The sequence below is a fragment of the Lissotriton vulgaris genome, chromosome 12 (assembly GCF_964263255.1).
Source record: "Lissotriton vulgaris chromosome 12, aLisVul1.2, whole genome shotgun sequence".
Classification (NCBI taxonomy): Eukaryota; Metazoa; Chordata; class Amphibia; order Caudata; family Salamandridae; genus Lissotriton; species Lissotriton vulgaris.
Window position 1 is genome coordinate 740,981,508 of NC_141700.1, and position 26,054 is coordinate 741,007,561.

Genomic DNA, 26,054 nt, shown 5'->3' on the forward strand with positions numbered 1-26,054 from the left:
ATGAGTGCATGGGTAGTGCCTGAGCGAATAGATGAATGCCTGGGTAGTGCCTCAGTGAATGAATGAGTGCATTTGTAGGGTCTGAGTGATTTTATGAGTACATGGGTAGTACCAGGGTGATTAAATGAGTACATGGGTAGTGCCTGAGTGAATGGATGAGTGCAAGGATAGGGCCTGGGTCATTGGATAAGTTCATTGATGCTAGCTGGGTGATTGGATGAGTGCATAGGTACTTCCTGATTGAACGGTTGACTGCAATAGTAGTGCCTAGGTGATTCGAGACTGCATGACTAGTGCATGTGTGATTGAAGGAGTCCATCCATAGTGCCTAGTTGATTAGATGAGTGTATGGGTAGTGCCTCAGTGAATGGATGAGTGCAAAGGTAGTGCCTTGGTAGTTTAATAAGTGTGTACATAGTGTCTGAGTGCAAGGGTAGTGTCTGGTTCATTGGATGAGTGTGTGGGTAGTGTCTGGGTGATTGGATAAATGCATGGGTAGTGCCTGAGTGAATGGATGTGTGCAAGGCTAGTACTTGGTTCATTGGATGAGTGCCTGGGTAGTGCCTGAGTAAATATCTGAGTGTAATAGTAGAGTGGGTGATTGGATGAGTACATTACTTATGCACATGTGATTGCATGAGTGCATTCATAGTGTCTGGTTGATTGGACGAGTACATGGGTAGTGCCTGAGAGAATGGAAGAGTGTATGTGTAGTGTCTGAAAGAATGGATGAGTTCAAGGATTGTCTTTGAATGATTGGATGAGTGCATGGAGTGTGCCTCAGTGAATGCATGAGGGAAAAGTTAGTGCCTGGGTGATGGTATGAGTACATGGGTAGTGCTTGACTGAATCGATGAGTGCAGGGTAGTGCCTGAGCCATTGCACAAGTGTATGTGTAGTACCTGAGAGAATGGATGAGTGCATGGGTAGTTCCTTAGTGAATGGTTGAGTGCAAGAGTAGTGCCTGAGTGATTGGATGAGTGCATGGGTATTGCCTCGGTGAATTTATGATTCCATGGGTCATTGGATAAATGCATGGCTAGTGCCTGAGTAAATGGATGAGTGCAAGGATAGTGCCTGAGTGATTGGATGAGTGCATAGGTAGTGTCTGCATGATTGGAAGAGTGCAAACAGAGTGCCTGAGTAATTGGATGAGTGCAAGCATAGTACCTGAGAGAATACAAAAGTCCGTTGTTAGTGCCTGAGAAATGCCTGAGTTGAAGAGTAGTGCTTCAATGATTGAAGGAGTGCAAGACTAGTGTCTGGGTGATTGGATGAATGCATGCAGAATGCTAGAGAGAATGCATGTGTTCATGAGTAGTGCCTGAGTAATTAGATGAGTGCATGGGAAGTGATTTATTGAATTGATTAGTGCATGGGAAGTGCCTGGGTAACTGGATAAGTGCATGGGTAGTACCTGAGAGAATGCCAAAGTGTATGCATAGTTCCTGAGTGAATGGTTGAGTGCATGAGTAGTGCCTGAGTGATTGGATGAGTTAATGGGTAGTACGTCAGTAAATGCAAGGGTACAAAGAAACTGAGTGATGCCTGGGTGATTGGATGAGTGCAAGTGTAGAGCCTGGGATATTGGATGAGTGCATGGGTAGTACCTGAGAGAATGCAGCAGCCTATGTGTAGTGCCTGCGTGATTGGATGAGTGCCCAGGTAGTGTATGGACAATTGTAGGAGTGCCTGGGTAGTGCCTAAGTGACTGCATGAGTGCATGAGTAGTGCCTGGAAGATTGCATGAGTGCATGGGTAATGCCTTAGCCATTGGATGAGTGCATTGGTAGTGCGTACATGATTGGATGACTGCAAGGGTAGTTCATGAGTGAATGGATGAATGCATGAGAAGAACATGAAGATATGAATAAATGGAAGTGTTAGTGCATGATTGTTGCTTTGAATGCAAAGGTAGTGCGTGGGTGAATGCATGAGCACGTGGATTGTGCTTGAGTCAATGAACGAGTGCATAGGTACAGCTTGAGTAAATACAAAGTTAGTCACTATTTGATTTATAAGTGTTCTGGTAGTGTGTACAAATGGATAAGTGTATTGGTTGTGTAATATACAGTACATTCTATCATTTTAAACTTATGCCTATTAACTCTATGATATATGTTAAAAAACGTCTTCAAATGAGAACATACATCAAACTTCAAAACTGTAAAATTTTCAAATATAATAAAAAGCACTTTCAAAAGTTGTTCTGTATAAGGAAGAAGAAGTAATAGATACATTTCTTGTACTCAAACATAGAGAGCATGTAGTGTGAAACAGGTATTCTGGTATTTGAAGGTGTCTTTTGATGCATCATGTCACCAAAAAGACGCACAGACACACACATTGAGGTCTTGAGGAGCATTGCGACATTTACAACAGAGACACTAGAAGAGTTGGTGTTTTATATTTGGCTAGGCATAACATTGTGATCAGTCAGTGAATAAGGAAGCAGCTTATTATGTATTCTTACCTATAAAGTAATTTAGTATATATTCACTAAATCTGTTTTTGAGTAGTATTGTCCTAAACAGCATTAAAACTGTTTTCGATCTTGAACAGAAAAAGAAAAACCTGTTATTTAATGCTAATATATTAGAGAACTTACAATATTATATTTTTGAGAACACAACAATAATTTACAATTGGATAACATTCTCACTTTCCCTTTTTTGCTGTTCTCAGACTGCACATAACTTCACCATATAAAGTGATTTCAATGTGCATCATCATTGAACAGCGGGGAAAAAACAATGAAAGCGATTGTAGAAAAGAAATCCAAATCAACATACTACATCAATATCAATATGTATATCTATGTGTTTTCCTATCGACACTTTGTTAATAACTTCTTTCATCTACATTAGTTCTAATATTTATCACAAATACATTTGAATACATTTACAATTTGATTTACATCTGGTACAATATTGACAACAAATATTTAAACTATTTGCTTTAAAATTTTCAAAATGCAATATTAATTAGGCCAAATAATAATCAAATCACTAATTGTAAAGACCAATAGATTGCAGTGCTTTCTACTTTCTATTGCCACCTTCCCCAATAGGCTTAATGATGTACCCAACTTTGGTTGGAGAAATAAAATATAAGACTTTGGTAATTGATAAGGCAATCTAGGTTTGAATTTCAAGTGGCCATCATTGAAATGCGTCCATCCTTTGTTACACTTTAAATAAACAGCATATTGTCCAGATGTTGTAGTAGGTCCATCAAGGAAAATATTAGCGCCTGTTATATAGGTTCTTCCGGAAATAGATATTTGACTTCTTTTAAAATCTGTTATTCTTGTTTCTTCCATTTCCTCTACAACGTTGTAACATTAATATGACATATTTCCAAAACTTTCTATATGTAACATAGACAACATCTGTGATCTACAATGTGAACATGTCATATCCTGATTTGCTGTTTTCATCAAATTGTTAAAATGTACTGATTTGGAGTCTGGTATTGTTAAGTATAGGAGTTGTTCTGATTGTATTTGAGTGGTAGAACTAAATGAACACTCTTTGCAGTTATTGTCCCATTTGTAACTTAGTCCAAATAAGTTATCAATCTGTATTATTTTGTGTTCTAATAGTCCAAGCATGACCATTAGAAATTGTTGTGCATCCTGTTGTATGTTTAGAGTAAATGTCAATGAACCAGTACATCTATCTAAAAGATGCTGAATGCCAGAAGCAGTATGCATTTTACTTCTGTCACTTACCAACTGTTGAAATAAAGGATGTCGTGCAGAAAAGAATCTTTTTCCATGATTTTCCATGGTTTCATGATAAAGATGTGGTAAAAGGGACACAACATTTAGAATCACATTAGCATAACAATTGACAGCTGAATTATTTTCCTACTGGTATCCTAAAATCTCATTATCACTTTCCACTTTTTTTTTCTTCATGCTTTCTATTTTCTCTTCAATTGTTTTCATATTTTTAACCTCACTTGAATGTTGTGAATGTTTGATGTATTTCCATTTTGGAAACAGTATACATTTCTCATATATTGGATATTCCCCTAAATGAGGAGCATAGGGCCAGATGTATCCAGTGTTTTCTCATTCTCAAACGGGACAATTCACAGAATCGGCCCATTTGCGAACAAGAAAAAACCTTTTGGGATGTATCATCCCCCCCCAAAAATTAACAAAATCGGGAATAGCAAATTTTGTGATGACCTATTTTGCGAATGCAATTAAGGAATCACAATTTTCGATTCCTTAAATGCTATGTAGGAAGCAAAAAAAAAATTGCGACCTGGCTCAAGGAATCGGAAATTACCACCAACGCCAAGTTAGTGGTGATTAGAGAATTCCAAGACAAATTCACTTTTTTGAATGTTTCTAGCTGCCATGTGGTGTACATACATTCCCTTAGGGCATGTATGTGCTCCACATGTGCACACATTGATTTCCATGGGCCTCTAGCCCCATGGGAATGAATGGGAAGCCATTCCTTATTTGTGACTCGCAATTTGCGAGTCAAAAATGAGGAATATGTAGGAATCGCAATTATTATTGCGAAACCTACTTATATTGGATTTTGTGATTCCATATTACCGAATCGGTAAAATTCGCTATTATGGAATCGCAAAATCCAATATTGATACATCTGGCCCATAGAGTCTTCCTAAACGATTTTACCTGTAGTTTCTCATTAAGAAGAATTGTTACTCCCTGATGTTCACATTTGTCAATAGCTTTAATTTCCTGAATTTGTTGTTTTTCCAGTATGAGGACTTGTTCATTAAATGTAGAACACTGTTGCAGTATGGGTATTAGGCAAAGTATTGGACTGTTTTCTGCAAGCACATTGTACATTACTTCTGCTTCTGTTTTTTTCAGATGTATGCAAGTTCCTTAATAGCTGATGTTTTAAAGCTTGTTTACCATGTTCCCTCAGCAGACCAACTCTTATATCTTTAAGAATATTTCCACAATCTTCATCAACTGCTTGTCACATATTCTTAGCAAGTTCTTCATTTTCAAAGCTTAACCAAATATTCACATTCCCAATACTTCGCAAAGATTTCCTTGTGTCATCATGAAGAAGCATTTTAAAAACAGGTTGCCCTTTAACAGGAGCAAGTTGTAGTAGGTCTCCAAATACAATGAAATGTTTTCCTCCAAACAGAATATCATAATAAGTTTTTAAAATCTGTTGCTCGCATTCTATGACTTAGCTGGACACCACGTCTGTTAGGCCTGTTTTACTTTATATTTAGGAACCTCTTTGCTCCACCATTTTTAAGAATTGAGTTCATGATCGCTTTGCCCTTTTGCACATTGTCACTGTAAATTGTATCTGTAAGAATTTTAATTGTGTTTTATTTAACTTTTAACAGTATACTAATTTTAGATACTTTTAATCAAATTGTACCTTCCACCAGAAGAACATGCACCTCTCTTGGCTGGTAACGGGGAAGGCTTACTCTGCAGCACTTCCGCTTGTCCAGGTAGTACTCAGGGGTGGGTCTACAGTCTAGATGCTGAGCTAGAAAGAATGTCAATAAAGCTCTTTCTGCTTACCTCAGAGACCATAGGATGGGCTTCATCTATAACAACAATCTACGTTTTGATATGCTTGATATCTACAGAAGTGATGGAGTTCATTTTACAGATGAAGCAAATAGAGAGTTTCTCAAAAACCTTAAGCTATGCATCCGCTCTTACATGTAGCTCCAACAAAGTCATAATGAACACAATGGCTCTTTTTAGAGCCACCTTAGAACGTAACAGTGAATCTTTTTTCAACATACATACTCTTTTTAAATGTTTTCCAGATTTGATAAGCTATAGCAAATTTGCAAAACAAAAGCACAAATTCAATGTTCTACAACACAGTACACTTTTCAAATGTAACTTTTAATATAAATGTTGTAATTATTATCTTCAATCTCACTATCTCTATAAAAAAAGTTCACAACACTACATTCTGAACTATATACTATCATTTTTTTTATTTAAGATGGATCCACAAATCTACCGCAACATTGCAACTGGGGGTCCACACTGAGAGCCGTGATAGGGTTGTGACTCCTATCAGAAGAGAAAAAAAAAAAATATTTACTGCCCCCCCCACTACCATTGCATGATATCTGCCCCGTGGCCAGGTCATTAAAAAAAATCAATTAAAAAAATAAGGGAGGGGGGCTGCTTGGCCCCCCTCCCAGTCCAGTTTTGACCCCGGGGCCCCCTCCCCGGGGCTTGGCCAATCCTTTAAAAAAAAGAAAAAGAATAGGGGGGCCTGTGCGGCCCCCCTACCTGGGTCATTTTTGGTCAAGGGGACCCCATCACCGGGGCCTGGCCATGACGTTAGGGACCACAGGGAGAGCTCCAATACCCCATGGTCCCTGCTGGCTCACCACCTCCTGCAGGAACCGGCATTGCTTTTGGGTAAAGCGACCTGCAAACATGCAGCTCCCTTTGGCCAAAAGCATATCTGGAGCCGTCAGTGGGGGGCAGGCAGTCCCCAGGACCAAGGAGGGTTTCTAGAGGGGGGCCGTGTGGCCTACTCCCAATAGGTTTAAAACCCTGGGGAGATTGTAGTCCCTGGACCTGGGGTCCGCAATGGACCCCTGCACTGAATTGAGGTGGTGGCCCTTGGGGCAGCAAGTGGGAGCAGGAGCCCCATACTATTTTTTTTAAAGCCCCAGGGAGGTGCCTGTCCGCTGGGCCCACGCGTCATGATTAAACATTGATTTCGGGACCAAGCCCACCCGGGGGCTTCAAGCAAACAAAGCATAGGAAACCGCGCTTCATTTAAAAAAGAAATTTAGCAGGATTCTCAGCCCCAAGTGACTTCTGCCAAATGTATTATTTAATGCTTTTTTTAGCCCTCTGGGTCCCTGTGGGGCTCCCTGAGCAGGCCTATGGGGTCAGGGTGTTTCTACCCGGACCTCTTTTTTTGATTTTTCACCTTTTTTCTTGTGACTCAGTTGAACTGAGTCACAAGATGGCTGCCAACACTTCCTGGTTGGAACTGTTGCCAGCCAATCAGAGTCAGGCTCTAGATCAGGAAGGTTTGTGGATCCTTTGTGGCCACCAGATACTAATATTTGTAAATATATGAATTCTCAAGAACTACTGAGCAGATTTACGCTATTTAACGAAAAGAGTGCACTCTGGACCAAGAGCTACCTTTCTGGCAAATTTGCTGTAATTCTGTTCAGCAATTCGGGCTGTAACTGCGTCAACAGTTTCCTAGGAAATTAACATGGAGAAAATGCGATTTGGGACCCCGTTTTTTCTTGGCACCCTCTTAACGAATCACCCCAAAACTCTCAAGACAGGAGCTGACCTGAGATTCTTCAAATGGCGCCAAAGATATTGGCAAAAGAAAAAATGATTTTTGAATAAACAAGGTCATAACGATAACTACCTACTGGCGATCGCCAGTAGGTAATATATATAAACATATCCCTTGATTTAGTGATTTAGTGTTAATTCAAATTAGGCCTTCATCAAGATTGTCCACTTTCCAGTAGGTTTTGCCCAGATAAATCTGCCAAAATGTATGGGGTAAATGTGAGAGAATTACCAGGGTATGCACATTTCTGTTTGGTACTAATCCAATCTGAAGGTCAAGTTTCTTTATTGGGAACAAACTCGTACACAGGAGGTATTTGTTACAACCGATAAAATAGGACCCAGGGGATTCGGATTTTATTGGATCCAACTAATATAATCCCACATATGTGCTACTCATAATGATGTCCATGTCTTGGAAGCATGCCAGTGTATTGCCATGAATCATCTTCAAAAAATAAATGTATAGCATTTGGATGAATCGGATAATTTGTGTCATGCACAAACATGCCTAATAATATGTTTTGAACTTCTCAGAGGTTATCAAAAGATTTTTAGTGGTGAAAACTTAATTACAGTAATGTATCAAGATAGACCTGTTGATTGCATATAGTTGGCACATCACCACTTTTTTCCAATAAATGACACTTTTTCCCATGCAGAAACTTAAGGTTCATGATCACAAATGACCCTAAAAACTATCCCAACTGATTAGAGGGAGGGGTCTTGCTGTGGAGCTTTGAAATCTGTTGATAGACGTGTGACTAGAGTTGCACTAGAATCTTAGCAGTAACCTAATGTGCCTAGTGGTGACAGTCGAAAAAAAAACTGTACATCAAGCCACCCAAAAACATCATTCCATCTGTGGATGGCCAAAGCTTGGGCCCTGTAGCTAGTTATTCCAATTCATGCATGTACAAAATGCTAAAGTGTGAAAAAAGAGTAGGTTGGAGAAGAAAATTGACTGGCTATTGCAAGAAAATCATCTAAGATCCTGTACTTCATTTTCTTCAGATCCTTCACTACATTAAAAACGTTCACTTTAAGAATAAAGGTGGCGGCCCCGAGGTGTCCTTCAACCAGTTTGGTGAGGTTCCTGCTCAATATGACATCATCAATTTTCAACAAAATGCAGATGGCACTCTCAGGCATGTGAGAGTAGGCCGATATGACTCCAGTGCTTCCGAAGGACAGACCCTCATCATCAATACTAGTGCTATCCTGTGGGCATCAGGGGCCACTCAGGTAAGGGAATAACCAGTCAAAACATGACAGATATCCATTCTGTTATATTCCATGTGTCAAAGGCTATAGTGCACTTAAAATACAGCAGACAGAATATCCTCCTAACTTATGTTTAAATTTCCCACCAGCTTAAATCTAAAAAAGGCCCATAGCCATGATGGGGTCTGTCAGGTGGTGTGTGGAGAAAAATATTGACATCAATTAATTAACTGTAAATGGCAGCGGGCAGTGTGTAGGCAACTTCCATGCAGTGGGATATTCTATGCAATTTGATTACTGCTGGATGTTAAGGGCCTGATTTAGAGTTCGGCAGACGGGTTACTCAGTCACAAACATGATGGTGGATATACTGAACTTGCAATATGGCGGACGAGATCCCAGTGATGTTTGAGACTGGGTATCCCATCATCTAAAGTCTAGGGGCCAGATGTAGGTAAATCACATTTACCGATTTTGAAATACCGAATTATACCGATTAGGTATTTCAAAATCGGTAAATGGGATGTAGGTACCATCATCTGGATTTTTTACCGATACCTTAAAACTCGGTATTTACCGATTCAGTAAATACCGAATCGGTATTTGCTATTGAATCCTATGGGCCTTGAAAATACAGAGTTTGTCAAGGGTGAAGGGGGTGTCACTTTGACACCCTCTAGCACCCCCAAAACGGGCATGTGTGCAATGTGGCACACAGACATGCCCTAAGGGCACGTCTGTCTGTCACATGGCACATGTGTACATGCACAGATGTGCATGTACACAGGAATCGGTATTTTACCATGGATTTGTATTTCATGGTAAAATACCGATTCTGAAAGCCATGTGCCAATGGAAAATTGGCTACCCACATATCATTCTAGCATTTTCGGTAATTTTACCAAATCGGTAAATATTACCAATTCGGTAAATTTACTGATTCAGTGATAATACCTATTCGGTAAAATTACCGAATATGTGCACCTACATCTCCATAGCCCTTTACCGATCGGAATCGGCCGAAAATACCGATTTTCGGCCGATTCCGATCGGTAAAGGGCTACCTACATCTGGCCCTAAATCAGGCTCAAAAGTCAGTGAAATAAGACATGGCACATGGTTGTGAATCAAGTGCTTCAGTGGGCAAGTCCACGTTTCAATCCCTAGCCCACTGAGTACAGTGTCTCATCAATGATAGCTAAGTTAAACACTTCCTTTTCTAGCCGGCTATTTAGATTTTTGATACTGAATTTGGTAGTGGTAATGTTGCTATTTTTTATTGTTGTATTATTCATGAGGTAAATGTTATAATCAATGTTAGTATCTGTATACACATATTTTCTTCATAGCCATAAATATATTTAGTAATACTATTAGTAATAGGAGTAGTTATGGCAGTAGCATAGTAGCAGTCATATAAGAATTCCTATTATTGTTATTCATGTGATAGCTCCTATAACTATTTTACAATTTATCAGGAAACAAAATTACAGGTATTTGTCTTCCTCCAAAAGACTGAAAGAATTATGCTAATTTGGACATAGTTGAAAAACAAACAATAAATCTACATAACTACATTTTAAGTGGATTTACAGACGTTTGTAATTCCTCAGAAACTTCAGGAATATTCCTGGGAAATGTCAACAATCACAACGTTCCAGAAATATTCACCTGCTTGAGAATTTATATATGTGTTAATACACCTGGTTTAGGTTTGTGTGTGCAAACGTTTTGAAAAAGTGTTTTTACCATGCCATAATTGTTTTTCTACTCTCAAAATATTTAGATGTAAAAATTTTGCTGTGAGCAGATTGTCCATTAAACAAAAGCACAGAAGTTCTATATACAAAAATTAAACCTTAAGGCCCACATTACCAGCAGTCGTGCACCTCATAAAATCTGACTCTGCTTAGTCGAAATTTATTAAGTGCAATAAATGCCACCCAATTATATTTTTCGGGGAAATAATGTGGATTTTGATACTTATTGTGTCAAAATCTGCATGTTCCTCACTGCTTTCATGAATATCAACATGTTTTACCACAAACCACATAGGTCTTGAATATTTAAACAATTGTGTTGCATTTGCATTACAAAGGATGTCACAGGGGCAACTCATTCCTTAAGTCAGATTTACTAAACTGGCCCTGCGTTGCTTGGTAAATCTGGAGTAATACAAGGCAGCGGAAGTCGCTGCCTTGGGTTATTCTGCGCCTGGAAGAAGTTACTTGAGTAATTGTTCACAAGTATCTATTCATGATTTTTTGGCATTCCCAGATTTACAAAGACTGTTAAAACTGGGAAAGGACCGCCAGGCACATTGCACCATGGCGGAACTGTGCCTGTGTTGGCACTAGGTAGCAAATAGTGTGCCAGCACAGTGAGAGAGCTGGAATGTGCTATATGTTGGTAAATAAAATGCATTGTTGCCCTCTCCATTTAAGGTAGCACAGCACAGCACTTTGTCTAAATCCAGGCCTTAATTGCAATACATATGCAGTAACACAAGTTGCCATACTTAACCAGGCCTATCGCTGAAGGAGGGGCTGAGCAGAGCAAGTATTTTGCAGCATAGCCCAAAGCACATGATAAATTACCAAGCATGCATGAGTTATTCATTGAAACCAATGACTAATTTGCCCTAGGTTTCCACACCACATCTCTAGTACTAAATATTTTAGAATGGACATTTAAAGGTGTAAGCAGCAGTCTCATGGGCTTTAGTGTATGAGGTTGGCTAAAACAGAAGGTATTGTTTGTGCATCTCATGAAGTGGGGAAGATTTGCTAAGAGTTCACGCAATGCAGTGCAGCAAGTAAAGTTGCTATGACAATTTGCATGAATGAGAGAGAATACAACTGCCCCATAGCTACAAAAGTGGTGCAGTTCCTTTTCTCCCTGCACTGATGCACTTTTGGCAGCTTTGTGTCATTGCTGGCACCTTTATCATATACTGCAAGAGAGCCTGCACTTTGGTCAGCCTCGTTTTTTTGCAGGTAAGGGGTTCTGTACAAATTAACTATGCTATAAATCATTTCCCTCTGCATGTAGAAAGGGAAATAATATGAGGAGGAATTAAAACAGTTTTCCTTGTCATGCCTGCCTCAGACAGGCACAGGCTTTTGGTGCAAATCTCTGTCTACAATTGTTTGGTGATTGGGGTTTGTGCCAAAGCTCATGGGTTGTTGCATTGGAACCCTTAGGGGCCCATTAGGATGGCGGGCGGATTGCCCCCGCCACGCTGGCAGTAGCCACCGCCGGCCTGGCGGGGGCAATCCGCCCGCCATCCTCACATAAATGACCCCCCACCATATTAGGATGGCGGAGGGGGACCACAGCGGACGGAAAGACCATCTGCCGCTTTTCCGCCCCAGTCGCAAGGTGACCGAGGCGGAATAGGTCCAATAGGTCCAATATGGTGGCGGTGTCTAATAGACACCTCCATCCATATTAGCATGTGCTTGCAGAGATGCCTTTCTGTGCCTTTCTTCACTTTGGGGGCCCCCTTTGGGCTCCCAGAGTGAAGGAGAGGTGGGTGGTGCACAAGGGGTTTATCTGTGGTACCCCCTTGCATTTGCATAAACAAAGCGGCAGGCACCGAGCGGTGTCTGCCGCTTTGTTTATGCAAATACATACGTGCCTTTTTAGCATTGTAGCGGGTGGTGCTGAGAGCACTGCCCGCCACAATGCTAAAAATGCAGGATGCGCCCGCCACAGTGGCGGGCGCATCCTAATACCCCCCAAGGGACCCCCGCCCTTATCTGATAGGATGGCGGGCGGACTAAGTCCGCCCGCCATCCTAATGACCCCCTTAGCATCACCCATGGAATGTCCCTCAATTCCAAGAAATGCAAGGGAAGGTGTTACTGTGGACTACAATTCAACACAATTTGTGATTTATGTTAGATTTTATACCCCACTATTAGACTTTGCCTCTGCTCTGCATTAAAAAAGTACAGCAAATTTGACACTAAAGCCAGATTCAGATGTCTGGTCATCCAACAGCTAGTCCGAGTCTCCCGTGACATCAATTGTTTCCCTCCCACCACCGTATTAAGATACCGGCAGTCGGATGAAAACCCATGGTAGGATACGGCTGCGCTTCCGATGAGCTCAAAAAGTCCAACGGAGCATCGGAACAACTCATAACTACATTCTGATGGTGGAGCCAGGCTTGGCTCAGCCGTTGGGAATATGATGTTGGTTTACAACAGCATGTCCATGTCTGCGGTTCTGAACTGGAAATACTGTCAGAAAGGGACTTTGGGGGACCCTAGCAGCCAACATCACCCAGCAGCCTCTGCAATGAAGCCTGAACTGCACCTGCAGTATCCTCCTACACATTTCTGCACTGTGTGACAGGCCCCACATGCACCACTCAATGCAGGGACGTTTAAAAGGTGTATATTTTCTACTGAGTATGGTGCTGCAACCCGCAACAGAAGCCTCAATAGAAACAATACACTTTGTGATCACCGTAAGGGCGGTCGCATCTTAATTGTGGAAGAGGAACCGTCAGGTCCTTATCAGGCAGTCTGTTCAACAACAATATCCGTCGGACGCAAGTCCGACCGACATTGTCATCAGGGACAATGTCTTTGTAAATCTTGGCAACTCTGTCTTCCCTAATGCTCAGTTCCAACAGTTGCTACAGGACAAAAACCCAGAATAGGCTCCCATTCAGGCACATCCCTTTGAGTATCATGGATGATTCTATGTATGCTCCCACTACATCCACTATGACAAAAGTTAGCAAAGATTTTGCACATGCTCTCACTCAATTAGTTCAATGCAAATGCCCACATGCAGCTAAGTTGAGGTGTGCCAGAAAGCTTTGTAAATCATGCATGGGAAACATTAGCTTTCCATCCAAATTCTTCATGCATTTTGTATGCAAAGGACCTTGGAATCTGACACTGAATCTATCAGGACTCATGATAGATTGTTTACATTTGAACAATATTTCTTCTTAGTACTCTCTTGTAGGATTGAGTTTATTCATATATTGCAGATTCCGTCCTCGGTGTGCACTAAGAGCTGCTCTCCTGGCTTTAGGAAGGCTGAGATAGAAGGAGAGCCTCTCTGCTGCTTCCTGTGTGTCCAGTGCCCTCTGGGTGAGATCTCCAACCAAACTGGTAAGTGGATCAACAGCTTTGTGTAGTCTTCTTTCATGACCCAAAAAGTGACAGAAACCAGATATTCAGGAACCATGCCCAGCTGTTCCAAATCCAAGTAATGCTTATAGTTTTTGAAAAATTTGATTTATTGAAAGGTAAGTGTGTACAGAGAAAGTAAAAGAGACACAGCGTTATATCTCTCCACAGGTAATTAAGCAGTGAAAAAGAAAATACATATTCTCGGAAGCATCTAAACTAAGAGGTTAAAATTACTTTTGTAGCAAAAAGACAACTTTGTTGCATGAGTTCTACATTTTTGTGAAAAAAGTACCTCCACTAGAATCTGTGGTCCTACCAAATATCCAGTGTCTAATACAGTGTTAATGTAAATAGTTATAAGTGTGCTGGGGGACACGGAGCAGCCCTTATATTCCTGGGAATAAAAACATTGTTGGGCTCATGTCCATGCCTATAATCAGGACTACTGGCCTACTAGTTAAGCTTGTTAGTGGAGTGCCTTAATACGTTCTACTACTCCAACAACTCACAAATGTACCAACATGCTCTGAGGCTAGGTTACACAATGCTTAACTCCCCTTGACATTTATTGTGCTCTAGGACATATCTGAGTTAGTGAAGACAGGTAAAAAAAAGTTTGCCAACAGTGGCAACAAGGCCTTTTTGTCCACTTCTTGGGTATTATGGATATTGACAAAAATGTTCTACTACCACACATGCCAAGATATTGTCCCCCCCTTCCCCAGTAGAGTCTTCTTGGTCTCCAGGATTAGAAGCTGTATCTTCCAGTCCCACCAAATGCTCCATCAGCCCAGAGCAGAAGAAGGGTTTTAGGGACAAACAATCAGTCTTGCCAATAGAATCAGCAGATTAATCATGAGTTCAAAATACCCCCAAGGCTACCAAACACACACACACACACTGGACATAGGTTTGAATGGTATTAAACATTTTGGACGACAGCACTAGACAACATTTGTTTAAAAAGAAATACAAGTATGTTGATATTAGCAAACAGAAAAAAATATTCATATAATATGAAAGATAACCTTTACCATTGTTTGTCTATGCTTTTTACATATCCTATCCCCTCAAAGCTGAAATGTTTTCATAAAGAGAAATATGATATAGGTCTTCTGCACCTGCATCAAGGCTGCAAACAGCCCAAGCTAACACAGCCTATGCATCGCGCTGGACTTTGTCTGGAAAAGATGTGGAGTTTCTCACATGATAAAAAAGTGTGTGAATCCCAGGACTAGTACCTTTGACTTTGATGGCTTATAATCAGTATGCAATTATACATGTATCACTAATAAAGATACCATACATATCCAGTATATAAATGAAACATGGGTACACTATCGTAAAAAGGCAGGCTAATCATGAAAGTAAACATATCATTATAACATCATGTACAGCAATAGTTAAAAAAGCAGAGGGCATAAAGTTGAGATCAGGCTCATAGGTCATATGTTAGAGATCATTTAGGTCTAACACTGTAAGAAATATTAGTATGTATTAATGATTTACCATAAATGCACTTTTGTGTTGACCCCAACAATAGAGCCTGTTTTTTAAGCACTGAAATACAGCATACTTGATTGATAAGGAGAAAGGAAGCAATACTGTTGTGGACACAAACAGTCTTTTTCAGTACTGCTGTCCTAATAATGTAGACAAAGACTGTGAGTGCACAAATGTTTTGACGGTACCTGTTGCAGAAGTTATCAAGGGTCATCGGTGTGCACTAACATGCAAGGTCCATGTTTGCCACAAAAAGGGGAGGGAAACAGAGGCTCTCCAACTGCTTTGACTCAGACCTCAAAACGGTCTACAGGACAAAACCCTCCATTCCTGTATGAATAAATTATAAACATAAATTGTATTTTGAGTTCGTAAAAGTTGAAGATTAATAATACTCTGTAGTCAAAATAATGAATAGGTAATGAGATTCAAGAGTTTTTCATAAGCCAACATGTGGTTCACTTTAAGAAAACAACAACGGCTTCTGTGGATAAATATGTAGCACTTATAATCAGCATTATGCACAATGGCAATGTGGGTGGTGAGTTGGACGTCACAGAAAGAAGCTGTCTGCACCCTTAGCCAGTTTGATAGTGCATTTGCATAGATTATATTGACATAAACATATATTTTTTAACATGGTGTACAAAATGTTTACATACATTGTGTAACAAGTGACAGTGTGTCCCAAGTGAATATATCATAGAACCTACACTACTATAGTGACAAATAAATAACATATGGAAAAAAGGAAGTTTATTTTTTTTTGTTTGGTTTCATCAGAAAGAGGCAACCAAGTAGAGTATATCAAACCAATATACAACAGTTGGAAAATTAGGCAACTAATTTTTGCGGTTTGTCTCTTTTAACTGTCGACGGCGTTTCGACCCATGGTGGATGTCGGGTCTCCTCAGGAATTGTCAATGTGGGGACACCTACGGAGTATAATGAGGGGGAAATGTTAGCTGGTGGGCAAGCGGTGTGGAATGCCTTCTAAGCTATAGAGTGGTAGTATCACTCAAAGTGTATATGACAGTACCTGAAGGGGGCTTGCGCTGCTAAGTAAATGTAAATGTGGGTGTACTTGTAAAGCGCACTGCGACTCCATGGAGTATCCTGGCGCTGAAGACCACAGGGGAACCCGTCCTGGTTTTCCCTGTGAGATGGTCCCTTTCTGGGTTTCTACAAGGTGAAACCAGGCATCCCCAGCGTCTGTGGGGGGCCGTTGTAGAGATGAGGCAAGCTTAATGCCCAGAGTTGCCGAGTTTGCTCCCTGGTTATGGTAGGCACTGAGTGAGAATTATCGAATCTGTTTTGACCCTGGTCCACGACCCTGTCCTGTCAGGAATCAAACCCTGGTCCCGGGCCGTTCTCTGCTTACGGGTCAGCCGCCTCTAACCAGTGAGCCACACCACTCCACTAAGTATCAGGAGTGGTGGCACCTTGCAGTATAGGTGAAGGAAAAACTCGCATGGATCCCAGCCGGAAGCTGTGGAATCATGACAAAGAAATAATGGTGTGAGACTCTCTAAGCAATATAAAGCGAGAGTGACATATTAAGGATTATGGCTTGAATAAACACTTACCCCAGATGAGGGTGAAGTAAGCAGGCACGCATGTATAAAGAGCCGGTCCAATTGATCCGGAGTACAAATGATCGTTGTGTAGCAGGAGAGGCAGGGAACTGTAATGTGGAAATAAATACACGGAAGACAGAAGGCGGTGAGACTTGTGAATAGGATTAAATAAAATTGAGGCACTGTCAATTCTTACCAGGATGCACACGAGGGTGCTCTCTGCTCAGGTAAGCTTGTTTGAACGGATACACTGATTCTTGCCGAAATAGTGGTGAATCATTTCAGACAATGCTGGCGTTGCAAGGAAGGGTCTAGTGTTAGTCTCTTCTTCACTATTGGTGGGGTTTGCAATGAGCAAGGTCACATGCTCTGATTTAGTTAAAGTTGCCTACCTGGTGTTGGCGTGGTATTCTTTGATAGCCTCCGTGATGTGTCCTCTCCTGCCGGTGCGATGTCAGTTACTGTCTTGCACCTCGTGGTGTTTTATACGGAAATGCCGTCAATGTGGCGATTTTTTTGGGGGGGGGGGGTGCTGGTGAATAGAGGACAGAGCTCCGATGCACTCTGTGGATCTGTTATCTCTAACAAGGGAATTGAATGGAAATGGCAGACAGACTGTCAGTGGCACCTGTAATGTCTGTAAGAAAGCTTAATTGAGCATACATTGTGCAAATGCGCAGTAAGCCAGCAATAATTTATCAATTGTAAATTATAAATTGTGAATTATAAATGTCACTCATGATCTCGGAGAATGTAGAGAACAATGGGGCCGACTGATGAAATCTATAGCGTGTCCCGAGCAACTGCAGAAATGGCGTGAAATTAACCCTACATCTGGCTATGTTGTTACCTACAATTATGCATAAATGTGGCATTTGTGTATCTATCATACTATTGTCATCATCGCATATACAACCGTTCCACTAAGTATATTTCTACTAAGTCATGTGTCAATTATCGCTGACTTTTTTGCGATTTCGCGCGAATTCGCGGACAGCAGAGCCGCAAAATTTACCCATACTTAATCCCTGTGAGTTTTTCCTTCACCTATACTGCACGGTGCCACCACTCCTGATACTTAGCAGCACAAGCCCCCTTCAGGTACTTTCATATACGCTTTGAGTGATACTGCCTCTCTATATCTTAGAAGGCATTCCACATCGCTGACCCACCAGCTAACATTTCCCACTCATTATACTCCATAAGTGTCCCCACATTGACAAGTCGTGAAGAGACCCGACATCCACCATGGGCCGAAACACCTTCAACAGTTAAAAAAGACAGACCACGAACAATAGTTGCCTAATTTTCCAAGTGTTGTAGATTGATTGGATATACTCTACTTGGTCGCCTCTTTCTGATGAAACCAAACAAAAAAAATAGAAACCTCCTTTTTTCCAAATGTTATTTATTTGTCACTGCAGTAGTGTAGGCTCTATGGTATATTCACTTGGGACACACTGTCACTTGTTACACAATGTATGTAAATATTTTGTATATCATATAAAAATTATTTTTTTATGTCTATATAAATTATGCAAATGCACTACCAAACTGGCTAAGTGTGTAGACAGCTTCTTTCTTTGATGTCCAACTTACCACCCACAGGAGCTATTGTTGTTTTCTTAAAGCTTTATACCCAGGCTTCCAGTGAGTAGGGTTCCCTTGTTTCCCTACTCTAATGAGTACAACAGTAGGAAAGTGTTGCATTGCGGAGGAGTAACATTTACTATTCCCACTCCACTTAGCACAACAGTAGGGAAAGGGTTGGATAGTGGAGGGGTAAACTGTACTATTCCTATTCCCACTCTTGTCAAAGCAACCATAGGGAAAGTGTTGGATTGCTTAGGGGTAAAATTTACTATTCCCACTCCAATAAATACAACAGTAGAGAAAGTGTTGGATAGCAGAGGGGTAAAATGTACTATTCCCTCTGCAGTCGGAGCAACATTAAAAACAAACGAAACATCTTGAACAAAATAAAATTATTTAAAAAACACCGTAAATAAAGAAACATAAAAAATGATTACAAAAAATACAAATATATTTAATATTACACAACAAAAACATATTACCATGTTAAATCCATATCACAGATGTGCAGGATTTTTACTGCATAATGCTAGCATCCTCTCTTGCCGAAAATTTAGAAAGTTCAGATTTTTTAGTTTATGTCTATCAACCACTGCATTATTCAGTATGATGTACGTATGTTTATAGTATTTTCAGACAAGGTCTAGTGTTACAGCATGGTGTTTGGTTTGTCAATCTTCTCTGGCAGTGAAGTTTCCCACCCTCTACTGGCTAGTCGTAAACCATCACTAATACTTTGCCAAAAGCGATTAAACCAATACCACAAAAATCACTAGGTAAAAAGACAATGCAGCTCATGGTGGCCTGTTTGGCGTCTTTGCCGTTTTTTTTATTCTTAAAACAAGCAAAACTGGGTTTTCAGCTGAAAATAAGATGGACATGTTCTGACATAAAGTGTCAAAGACATTTTTACATATTTCCTGCCTTACATGGTGGATGGCAACAGAAATAAATTGCATTGGAAAGCACACATGAATTTAAGGAGTTCTTCTGTCTCTGAAAAGCTGGCAACCATGAGGAGGATGGGTCACTGGCTAAGGGTTTCGGATAGTAGAGCTAGCTGTGGTTCTCCTGTTGTAAGTGCAGCGGCTTTTCCAGCTCTATCTGAGGCAGGGGAACACAAACTATGAATGTAACATCTGCTGACTTTCACTGGCTGTTCCATTCAATCTACATGAGGCCAATAACAGTTTTCGTATATTAGAACAGTGTGTATTCCCAGAAAAAAGGGAATCTATGATTAAGGAGATCCACATCGAAATGATCTTAACATTCTCACAGTTCTATGTTTGCAGTTATTTGCTGGCATTTTCAATGCCCTCTTCATGCATATCTTTACCTTTAAGTTACTGCATGGACTATCAAAGGTAGACAGAGAACAAACCAGCTTAACCACATCGCTGCTGTGGTTATTTTTCCCCTGTGCTGGAAATTGCCATTTTGCTGGTGTCATGACGGGCTCAGCTCGTCATCAGCACAGCTCAACTGTGCCTCATGACGAGCTGAGCTCGTCATGAGCATGGAAGGGGTAAGGCCTTCCAAAATGACAGCAGTACACTGGTGTAAAGTGTCGCAAAATGCGGATAAGAGCACTATCTGAAAGACATAGAAGGAATCAGAAGTAGCTAGGTAAAATTTGCCACAAGTCTTAGTCAAAATAATGCACACAATCAACAAGGATATGAACTTTCAATAAATGAGTACATCACTTACGTCATAATAATATATGAGGCACTCAATATAGGGGTTTGATATTCTAAATACTGGTTGCTAAAATTGGTTGCAACTTGCACCTAGTATTTTTGCACCCAGTAAAGAATGTTATGAAAAAACTATGTAGCTATAAGTCAGTTTGTAAAATTCCTATTTGAAGCCAGTTGTAAACAGAGTGTTTGCGACCGTTCAGTATATTGGTACATCTGGCATGTGAATCTATAAAAGCTGATAGACCAACGTATCATTAATTAATTAAATAGGTGAACACATATCTTTCTAATGCCTTTTATATTCTTTCTTACAGACTCTGCTGATTGCTTAAAGTGTCCATGGGATCAGTGGCCAAATGACCAACAGGATTTATGCATTCCAAAGAGCACAGAGTATCTCTCCTATCAAGACACTCTTGCAGTCATCTTGGCAGTCATCTGCATTTTGTGTTCATTGATTCCTTCTGCAATGTTGTGCCTCTTTGTCCATAACAGAAACACTCCAATTGTGAAGGCCAACAACCGTTCACTCAGCTTTCTTTTACTCTTGTCACTTTCTTTGTGTTTTCTCTGCTCTTTGGCTTTCATTGGATTTCCCACTCCAGAGAAATGCCTTCTGCGACAGGTTGCCTTTGGTATCATTTTTGCTCTTTGTGTTTCCTGCATCTTGGCTAAGACCATCATGGTGGTCATAGCCTTCAATGCTACTAAACCCAATAGTAACTTAAGGAAATGGGTAGGACCACAATTATCATACGTGGTCACCATTTGTGGCACACTCATACAGATATTCATCTGTGTATCTTGGCTGAGTATCTCCCCTCCTTTCTCACAAAGTAATATTCTCACACATCCTGGGACAATAATCATTGAATGCAACGAGGGATCGCCTATTGCTTTCTGGCTCACGCTGGGCTATCTTGGATTTCTGGCTACTGTTAGTTTTATAGTGGCCTTCTTAGCCAGGAAGCTCCCAGACAGCTTCAATGAGGCAAAATTCATCACCTTCAGCATGCTGGCCTTCCTTAGTGTCTGGCTCTCATTTATTCCAGCCTACCTCAGCACTAAGGGCAAGTACATGGTGGCCATGGAGATTTTTGCTATCCTGTCTTCAAGTTCGGCCCTGGTTTTCTGTATATTTTCCCCAAAATGCTACATAATCTTACTAAGGCCAGAAATGAACACTAGGGAATACCTCATGGGCAGAGAAAAAGGACAAAGCAATTAAAATAAAATATCTTAAACGTCTCCTCTTCAATACTCTGCAATTTATTCCTCAGCTTTCCCTTCATAATAATTAAATATATTGTTGTTTGTGTATGGATTCCAATGTGGTGAGGTATTATTGTCATGTCTTCAGAAATACATTATTTGTCCTGTGTTTTATATGAGGGTTAATAGTGATCAAACACGATTTGGATATATTCATAAAGAAAATCAAACAGATCTAAATGTTTGAATTGCATGTGTATGCAAAACAAATAGCAAAAGTTTGATGCATAATGTGAATGAAAAGTATCAAAATTGATATAAAGGGTTATCTAGCTTCATATCTGCCATTACCAAACAAACTCATTACTAGAATGAACACCAGTTTTTGCTTAGCTGGAGAGCAATAAGCTAGACTAATTGTCTCCAATGAGTAGCGCATGTGTATCCTGTGTGCAGTGCTGCTGAGTTTATTAAATTAGGAGTTTTTGCTTGGTTAAATTAATGTATGTAGATCTAACATTGAGAGTGTGTCTTCAAGATGAAACCCCTACACTGATGGAAAGAAACATTTATTGAATTTCCAGAATCCACATAAAGCTGATAATTGAGTGATAGATGATGATGTGGCACTGGGAAGATGTATAACTAATATTGTTAAATTGGTGCCAGTGGCATTGCATGGCTGTTTCATATTACCCATGTAGAGGGTATAGGCGAAGTAACAGATTTTATCATATGTTACTGGTGCTCTAGAAAAACTGTTGGCTACCATACAACTTCATATGTAACCCCCCATAATCCGGGTGGTTAGTAACTATTAAAAAAAAGTGCTGAGCACTCAACGATCAAACAGATTCTAAAGTCCTATTGAAGGGTTGTCAACTTTTAGTCCACTTTAATCCACTTTATCAATTCAAGCCAAGGGGAAATTTCCCTGTACATCCAATTGGAACAGAGGCCGTACAAATAAGACTTTCAGCCAACACGTGTTTCGTTGAATAGTAAGCTATGCCTCATCTACGTACATATTTTACATGAGAATATTGGAAATACGGTCCTGAGAACGTGGATATTTCTGAATTAGATATGTATCTGCAGTTTAGGCCGAGCCATATGCAAATCAGTCTTGACTTTGCTTCCCATGGGAACAGTCCAACCCAAACTGCCAGGTGAGGTCCTCCCTAGACTGAAAACGAGTATTCCGCCCAACATTTACTCTTTTTTGCTCTGTCACCTTAAGTGTGAAGGATATGCTCAGATATGGTCCTGTGCTCATTGCATCACTGGATTCAAGCTAGACTGACTGATATGGGGTGATACCTTGAAACTGGTACCAGGATGCTTGTTTCTGGTCTAGGAAGGACCCGGTTGGCAGTTCAAGGAGAAGGAGTAGGGTCAAGACTGATTTACATATGGGTGGGTCCAAATTTGGGTGGCATGCTGAGCAAAAGAACAATGGATTAAACCCAGATCTTTGTGACTGGGGGTGAATGTTTGAATAGCTCAGCATTCTGTCCCACTTTGGTATCCTGCCTACGTCAACTGTGAATCTTGCCCAGACATGGGTCCCATGCTGACTGACCACAGCATTCAATCTAGCCTGGCTGATGTGGGGTGATGAGAACGCTGTCCCAGGATACTTGTTTCCGGTCCAGGGAGGACATTGATTGGCAGATCAGGCTGGACTGTTTCCAGGAGGGCCAGGGTCAAGACTAATTTGCACATGGCTGGGTCCAAACTGGGGTGGCGTGGTGAGCAAAAGAATGATGGATTAAACCCAGATCTTTGGGACTGGGGGTGAATGTTTGCATTGTTCAACATTTCATCCATCATTTGTTCTTTCTGCATAGAGTGGAGTAGAGTGGCCTAGAGTGAATTGGGGTAAAGTACAATAGTGCAGAATGGATTGGTGTAGAGCACAGTGGTGTAGAGTGCATTGGTTTTAGGCAAGTGGTGTAGAGTGCATGAGAGTCCAATTGCATAAAATTGATTGTTTCAGAGTTGAGTTCAGTAGTGGCATTGAGTGAAGGGGTTCGTGTAGAGTGGAGTGGATTGATGGAGGGTAGAGTGCAGAGATGTGGAGGAGATGGTGTAAAGTTCAGTGCATTGAGAAGAGTGGTGTAGAGTGCATTGATGTGAAGTGCATTGATGCGGAGTGCAGTAGAGTGGTGCATATTTGATTGGTGCAGAGTAGAGTGGTGCAGAGAGCATTGATGTAGAGTATAGTGGTGCAAAGTAGAATATGGTGATACACAGTGCAGTGCCATAGCACATGCAATGGAATCGTTTGCAGTGGTGTAGAGTGCAGTGGTGCATAGTAGAGAGGTGTTGAGTTCTGTAGTGGAGAATGCGGTCATGCAGAGTAAAGTTTCATAGAGTGCAGTGGCATAGAGTAGAGTGTCGTAGAGTGCCGCAGAGTTGAATGATGCAAAGTAGAATGGTGCAGAGTAGAATAGAGGGGGCAGCATGCAGTCGCAGGGCATGCAGTGGCTTAGAATGCTGTGGCATAGAGTAGAGTTATGTAGAGTAGAGTGACAGAGATTAGAGTGGCACAGTGTAGGGTGGTGCAGATAGCAAAGGCAGTGAGTACAGTGGTGCGGAGTAGAATAGAGTAGTTTAGTGTGGAGTGGTGAAGAGTGAGTTGTGAAGAGTGCAGTGGCACAGAATGCAGTGGTATATAATAGAGTAGGGCAGAGTAGAGTTGCATAGAGTGTAGTGGTCTGCAATAGATTGGTGCCGAGTAGAGTATAGTGGCATAGGGCGGAGTGGTGCAAAGTAGAGTAGTGGTATAGAGTGTAATAGTATAGTAGAGTAGTGCATATTGTAATTGTTCTCATCTTATTTGATAAAACACAATAAACATGAAGAGCCTTTTTTTCTGGACTTATTTTTCTCATTCAGGTCAGTAAATATCAGCTCAGAACTAATGTAATGTTTCCATCTGCACGGCACTAGGGAAAAGGCACAAGGAAGTAACACCTTGAACTAAACGTTGGGTAAATTAGTTTGTGGCCTTCCACATCACCAAATCTTTCTGTAACTGAACTAATATGCAGGTGTGGGGTATCCTTTGGGTATAGTGGCACCTGACTGAAACCTAAAAGAGACAAATACAGAGGAACATCCACAGACAAGGGTACATCCAGAAATGGAGCAACTACATAGATATTCTTTGGCACCCGTTCCTAAGGAATTAGTGGCAGGGACAATTTCATAGCTTGTTGTCCATCAAGATGTGTTAGCATCACAGAACAATTACCCAAGCTGGTGAGTTAGTGGCAGAGATAGTTTGATAGTTTGTGGAAAAAGAAGAACTGAAGCTTGTGCTTGGGTGGAATCGGCCTGGTCATATGCTAAAAGTGAGAGTCTCTGGACGAGGGTGGTTATCAGGTTCAAGGATGATATGGGGCTCGGCATCTCACGATTGCTGACAATACAGAATTACCAAATGTCATTAGATTATCTGAATCAAACGACTGCTCATGTCCAAGTAGGGACCACAATGCTAGTCAGGGAAAGTCACTACACAATGTAAATTATCCTGTGCTCATCCTCTGGTAGCGCGGCACAGAGAAGGCATGGTTAATTTAGAAGATAATTTGCAAAGTATTGTGGAATAAACCATACAGTAACACAGTGAAAGCACCGGAAAAAGACTTCACATAAGGTTAGAAAAATATATTATGATTTTCGAGGCCAAAATTACAAACATCTATCCACTAGAAGGTAAGATAATATTTTACAAGAATAAATGCAAGCAAGTAGAGACAAAAAGCACTCAAAGAGTTAATTGTTCACGCTAGACTTGGTCAAAGTCAAAGGTTCAGGCCGACCATGATGAAGTGCAGGCCGTATACCGGAGACTCAAGCAGGGCCCACTGAGCAAAAGTTCCATAATCCTGGTTGCAACAGCGAGATGCCTCATTGGTTATCACACCGGTGAGGTGTTGCGCCGAAGTTCTCCACGGAACTGTGGAGATGCATTGGATCTGCGAGCAAAGCATCAGGTCCAAAGTGCAGCAGTGCTGAATGCGATGGACTGGGTTTCTCGACACTGTAGAGGGGATGAGTCAGTCTTCTCCATGCAGTAGTGGTGATGCATCAGTTCAGGAGCGCTGTTACTGAGTGCAATGCAGCGATTCCGAGTGTGATGCATTGAATCCGGTTCCAGCAATAGTGTTGTTGCGTCGATTCTGCTCTTGTACTACAGAATGCAATGGCTCCACTGTTGCAAACCCCTAGGTCCACTTTAAAGGGTCCACATGTGGGTGGCAATACAGAGACAAGCAGATGAGCCCAAGGCTTGGAACAGGATGTTCTACGATTCTTATATCTTTGAGACGTAGACAACAGAATGCAAGTCATCAAGACCTTGGAATCACTGTGGGTTCAAATGATGCAGGTCTATTCCTTCTCCCCCAGGCAGGGAAACAGGAGGGTTCTAGAACTGCTAAGATGTTTGTGTCCCTGAGACTTAGGCAATAGAAGGCAATACAGCAAGATCTAAAAGTCAATATGGGTTTGAGTGATGCAGATCCAGTGCTCCTCACCCAGCAAGGTAAGAGCGGGCAACTGGGTAGCACATCATGGAAAGAGGGCAGCTAAGGCAGAGTTCAGCAAAGTGAAGGAATATAAATCGATATTGTATAATGTTGGCCTAATGTATCCAATATATTAGCATGCCACCATAGGTAAACCCTTCGCCAATACACTCGAACCATACATACACTAAGAATCGGGCCTCGACTGAACAAAC

General features: G+C 41.0%; 1 protein-coding gene across 1 annotated transcript in view; it reads left to right on the plus strand.

Annotated features, from left to right (window-relative positions):
* LOC147678513 (extracellular calcium-sensing receptor-like) overlaps positions 1-21,314 on the plus strand; it is a 79,202-nt gene extending 57,888 nt beyond the window's left edge. Inside the window, exons 5-8 of the mRNA XM_086945660.1 lie at positions 8,342-8,572; positions 9,282-9,290; positions 13,563-13,686; positions 20,401-21,314. Of these exons, the coding sequence (XP_086801786.1) occupies positions 8,342-8,572; positions 9,282-9,290; positions 13,563-13,686; positions 20,401-21,314 (1,278 nt within the window). The remainder of the gene's footprint in view (positions 1-8,341; positions 8,573-9,281; positions 9,291-13,562; positions 13,687-20,400) is intronic.
* Positions 21,315-26,054: the final 4,740 nt, after the last annotated feature.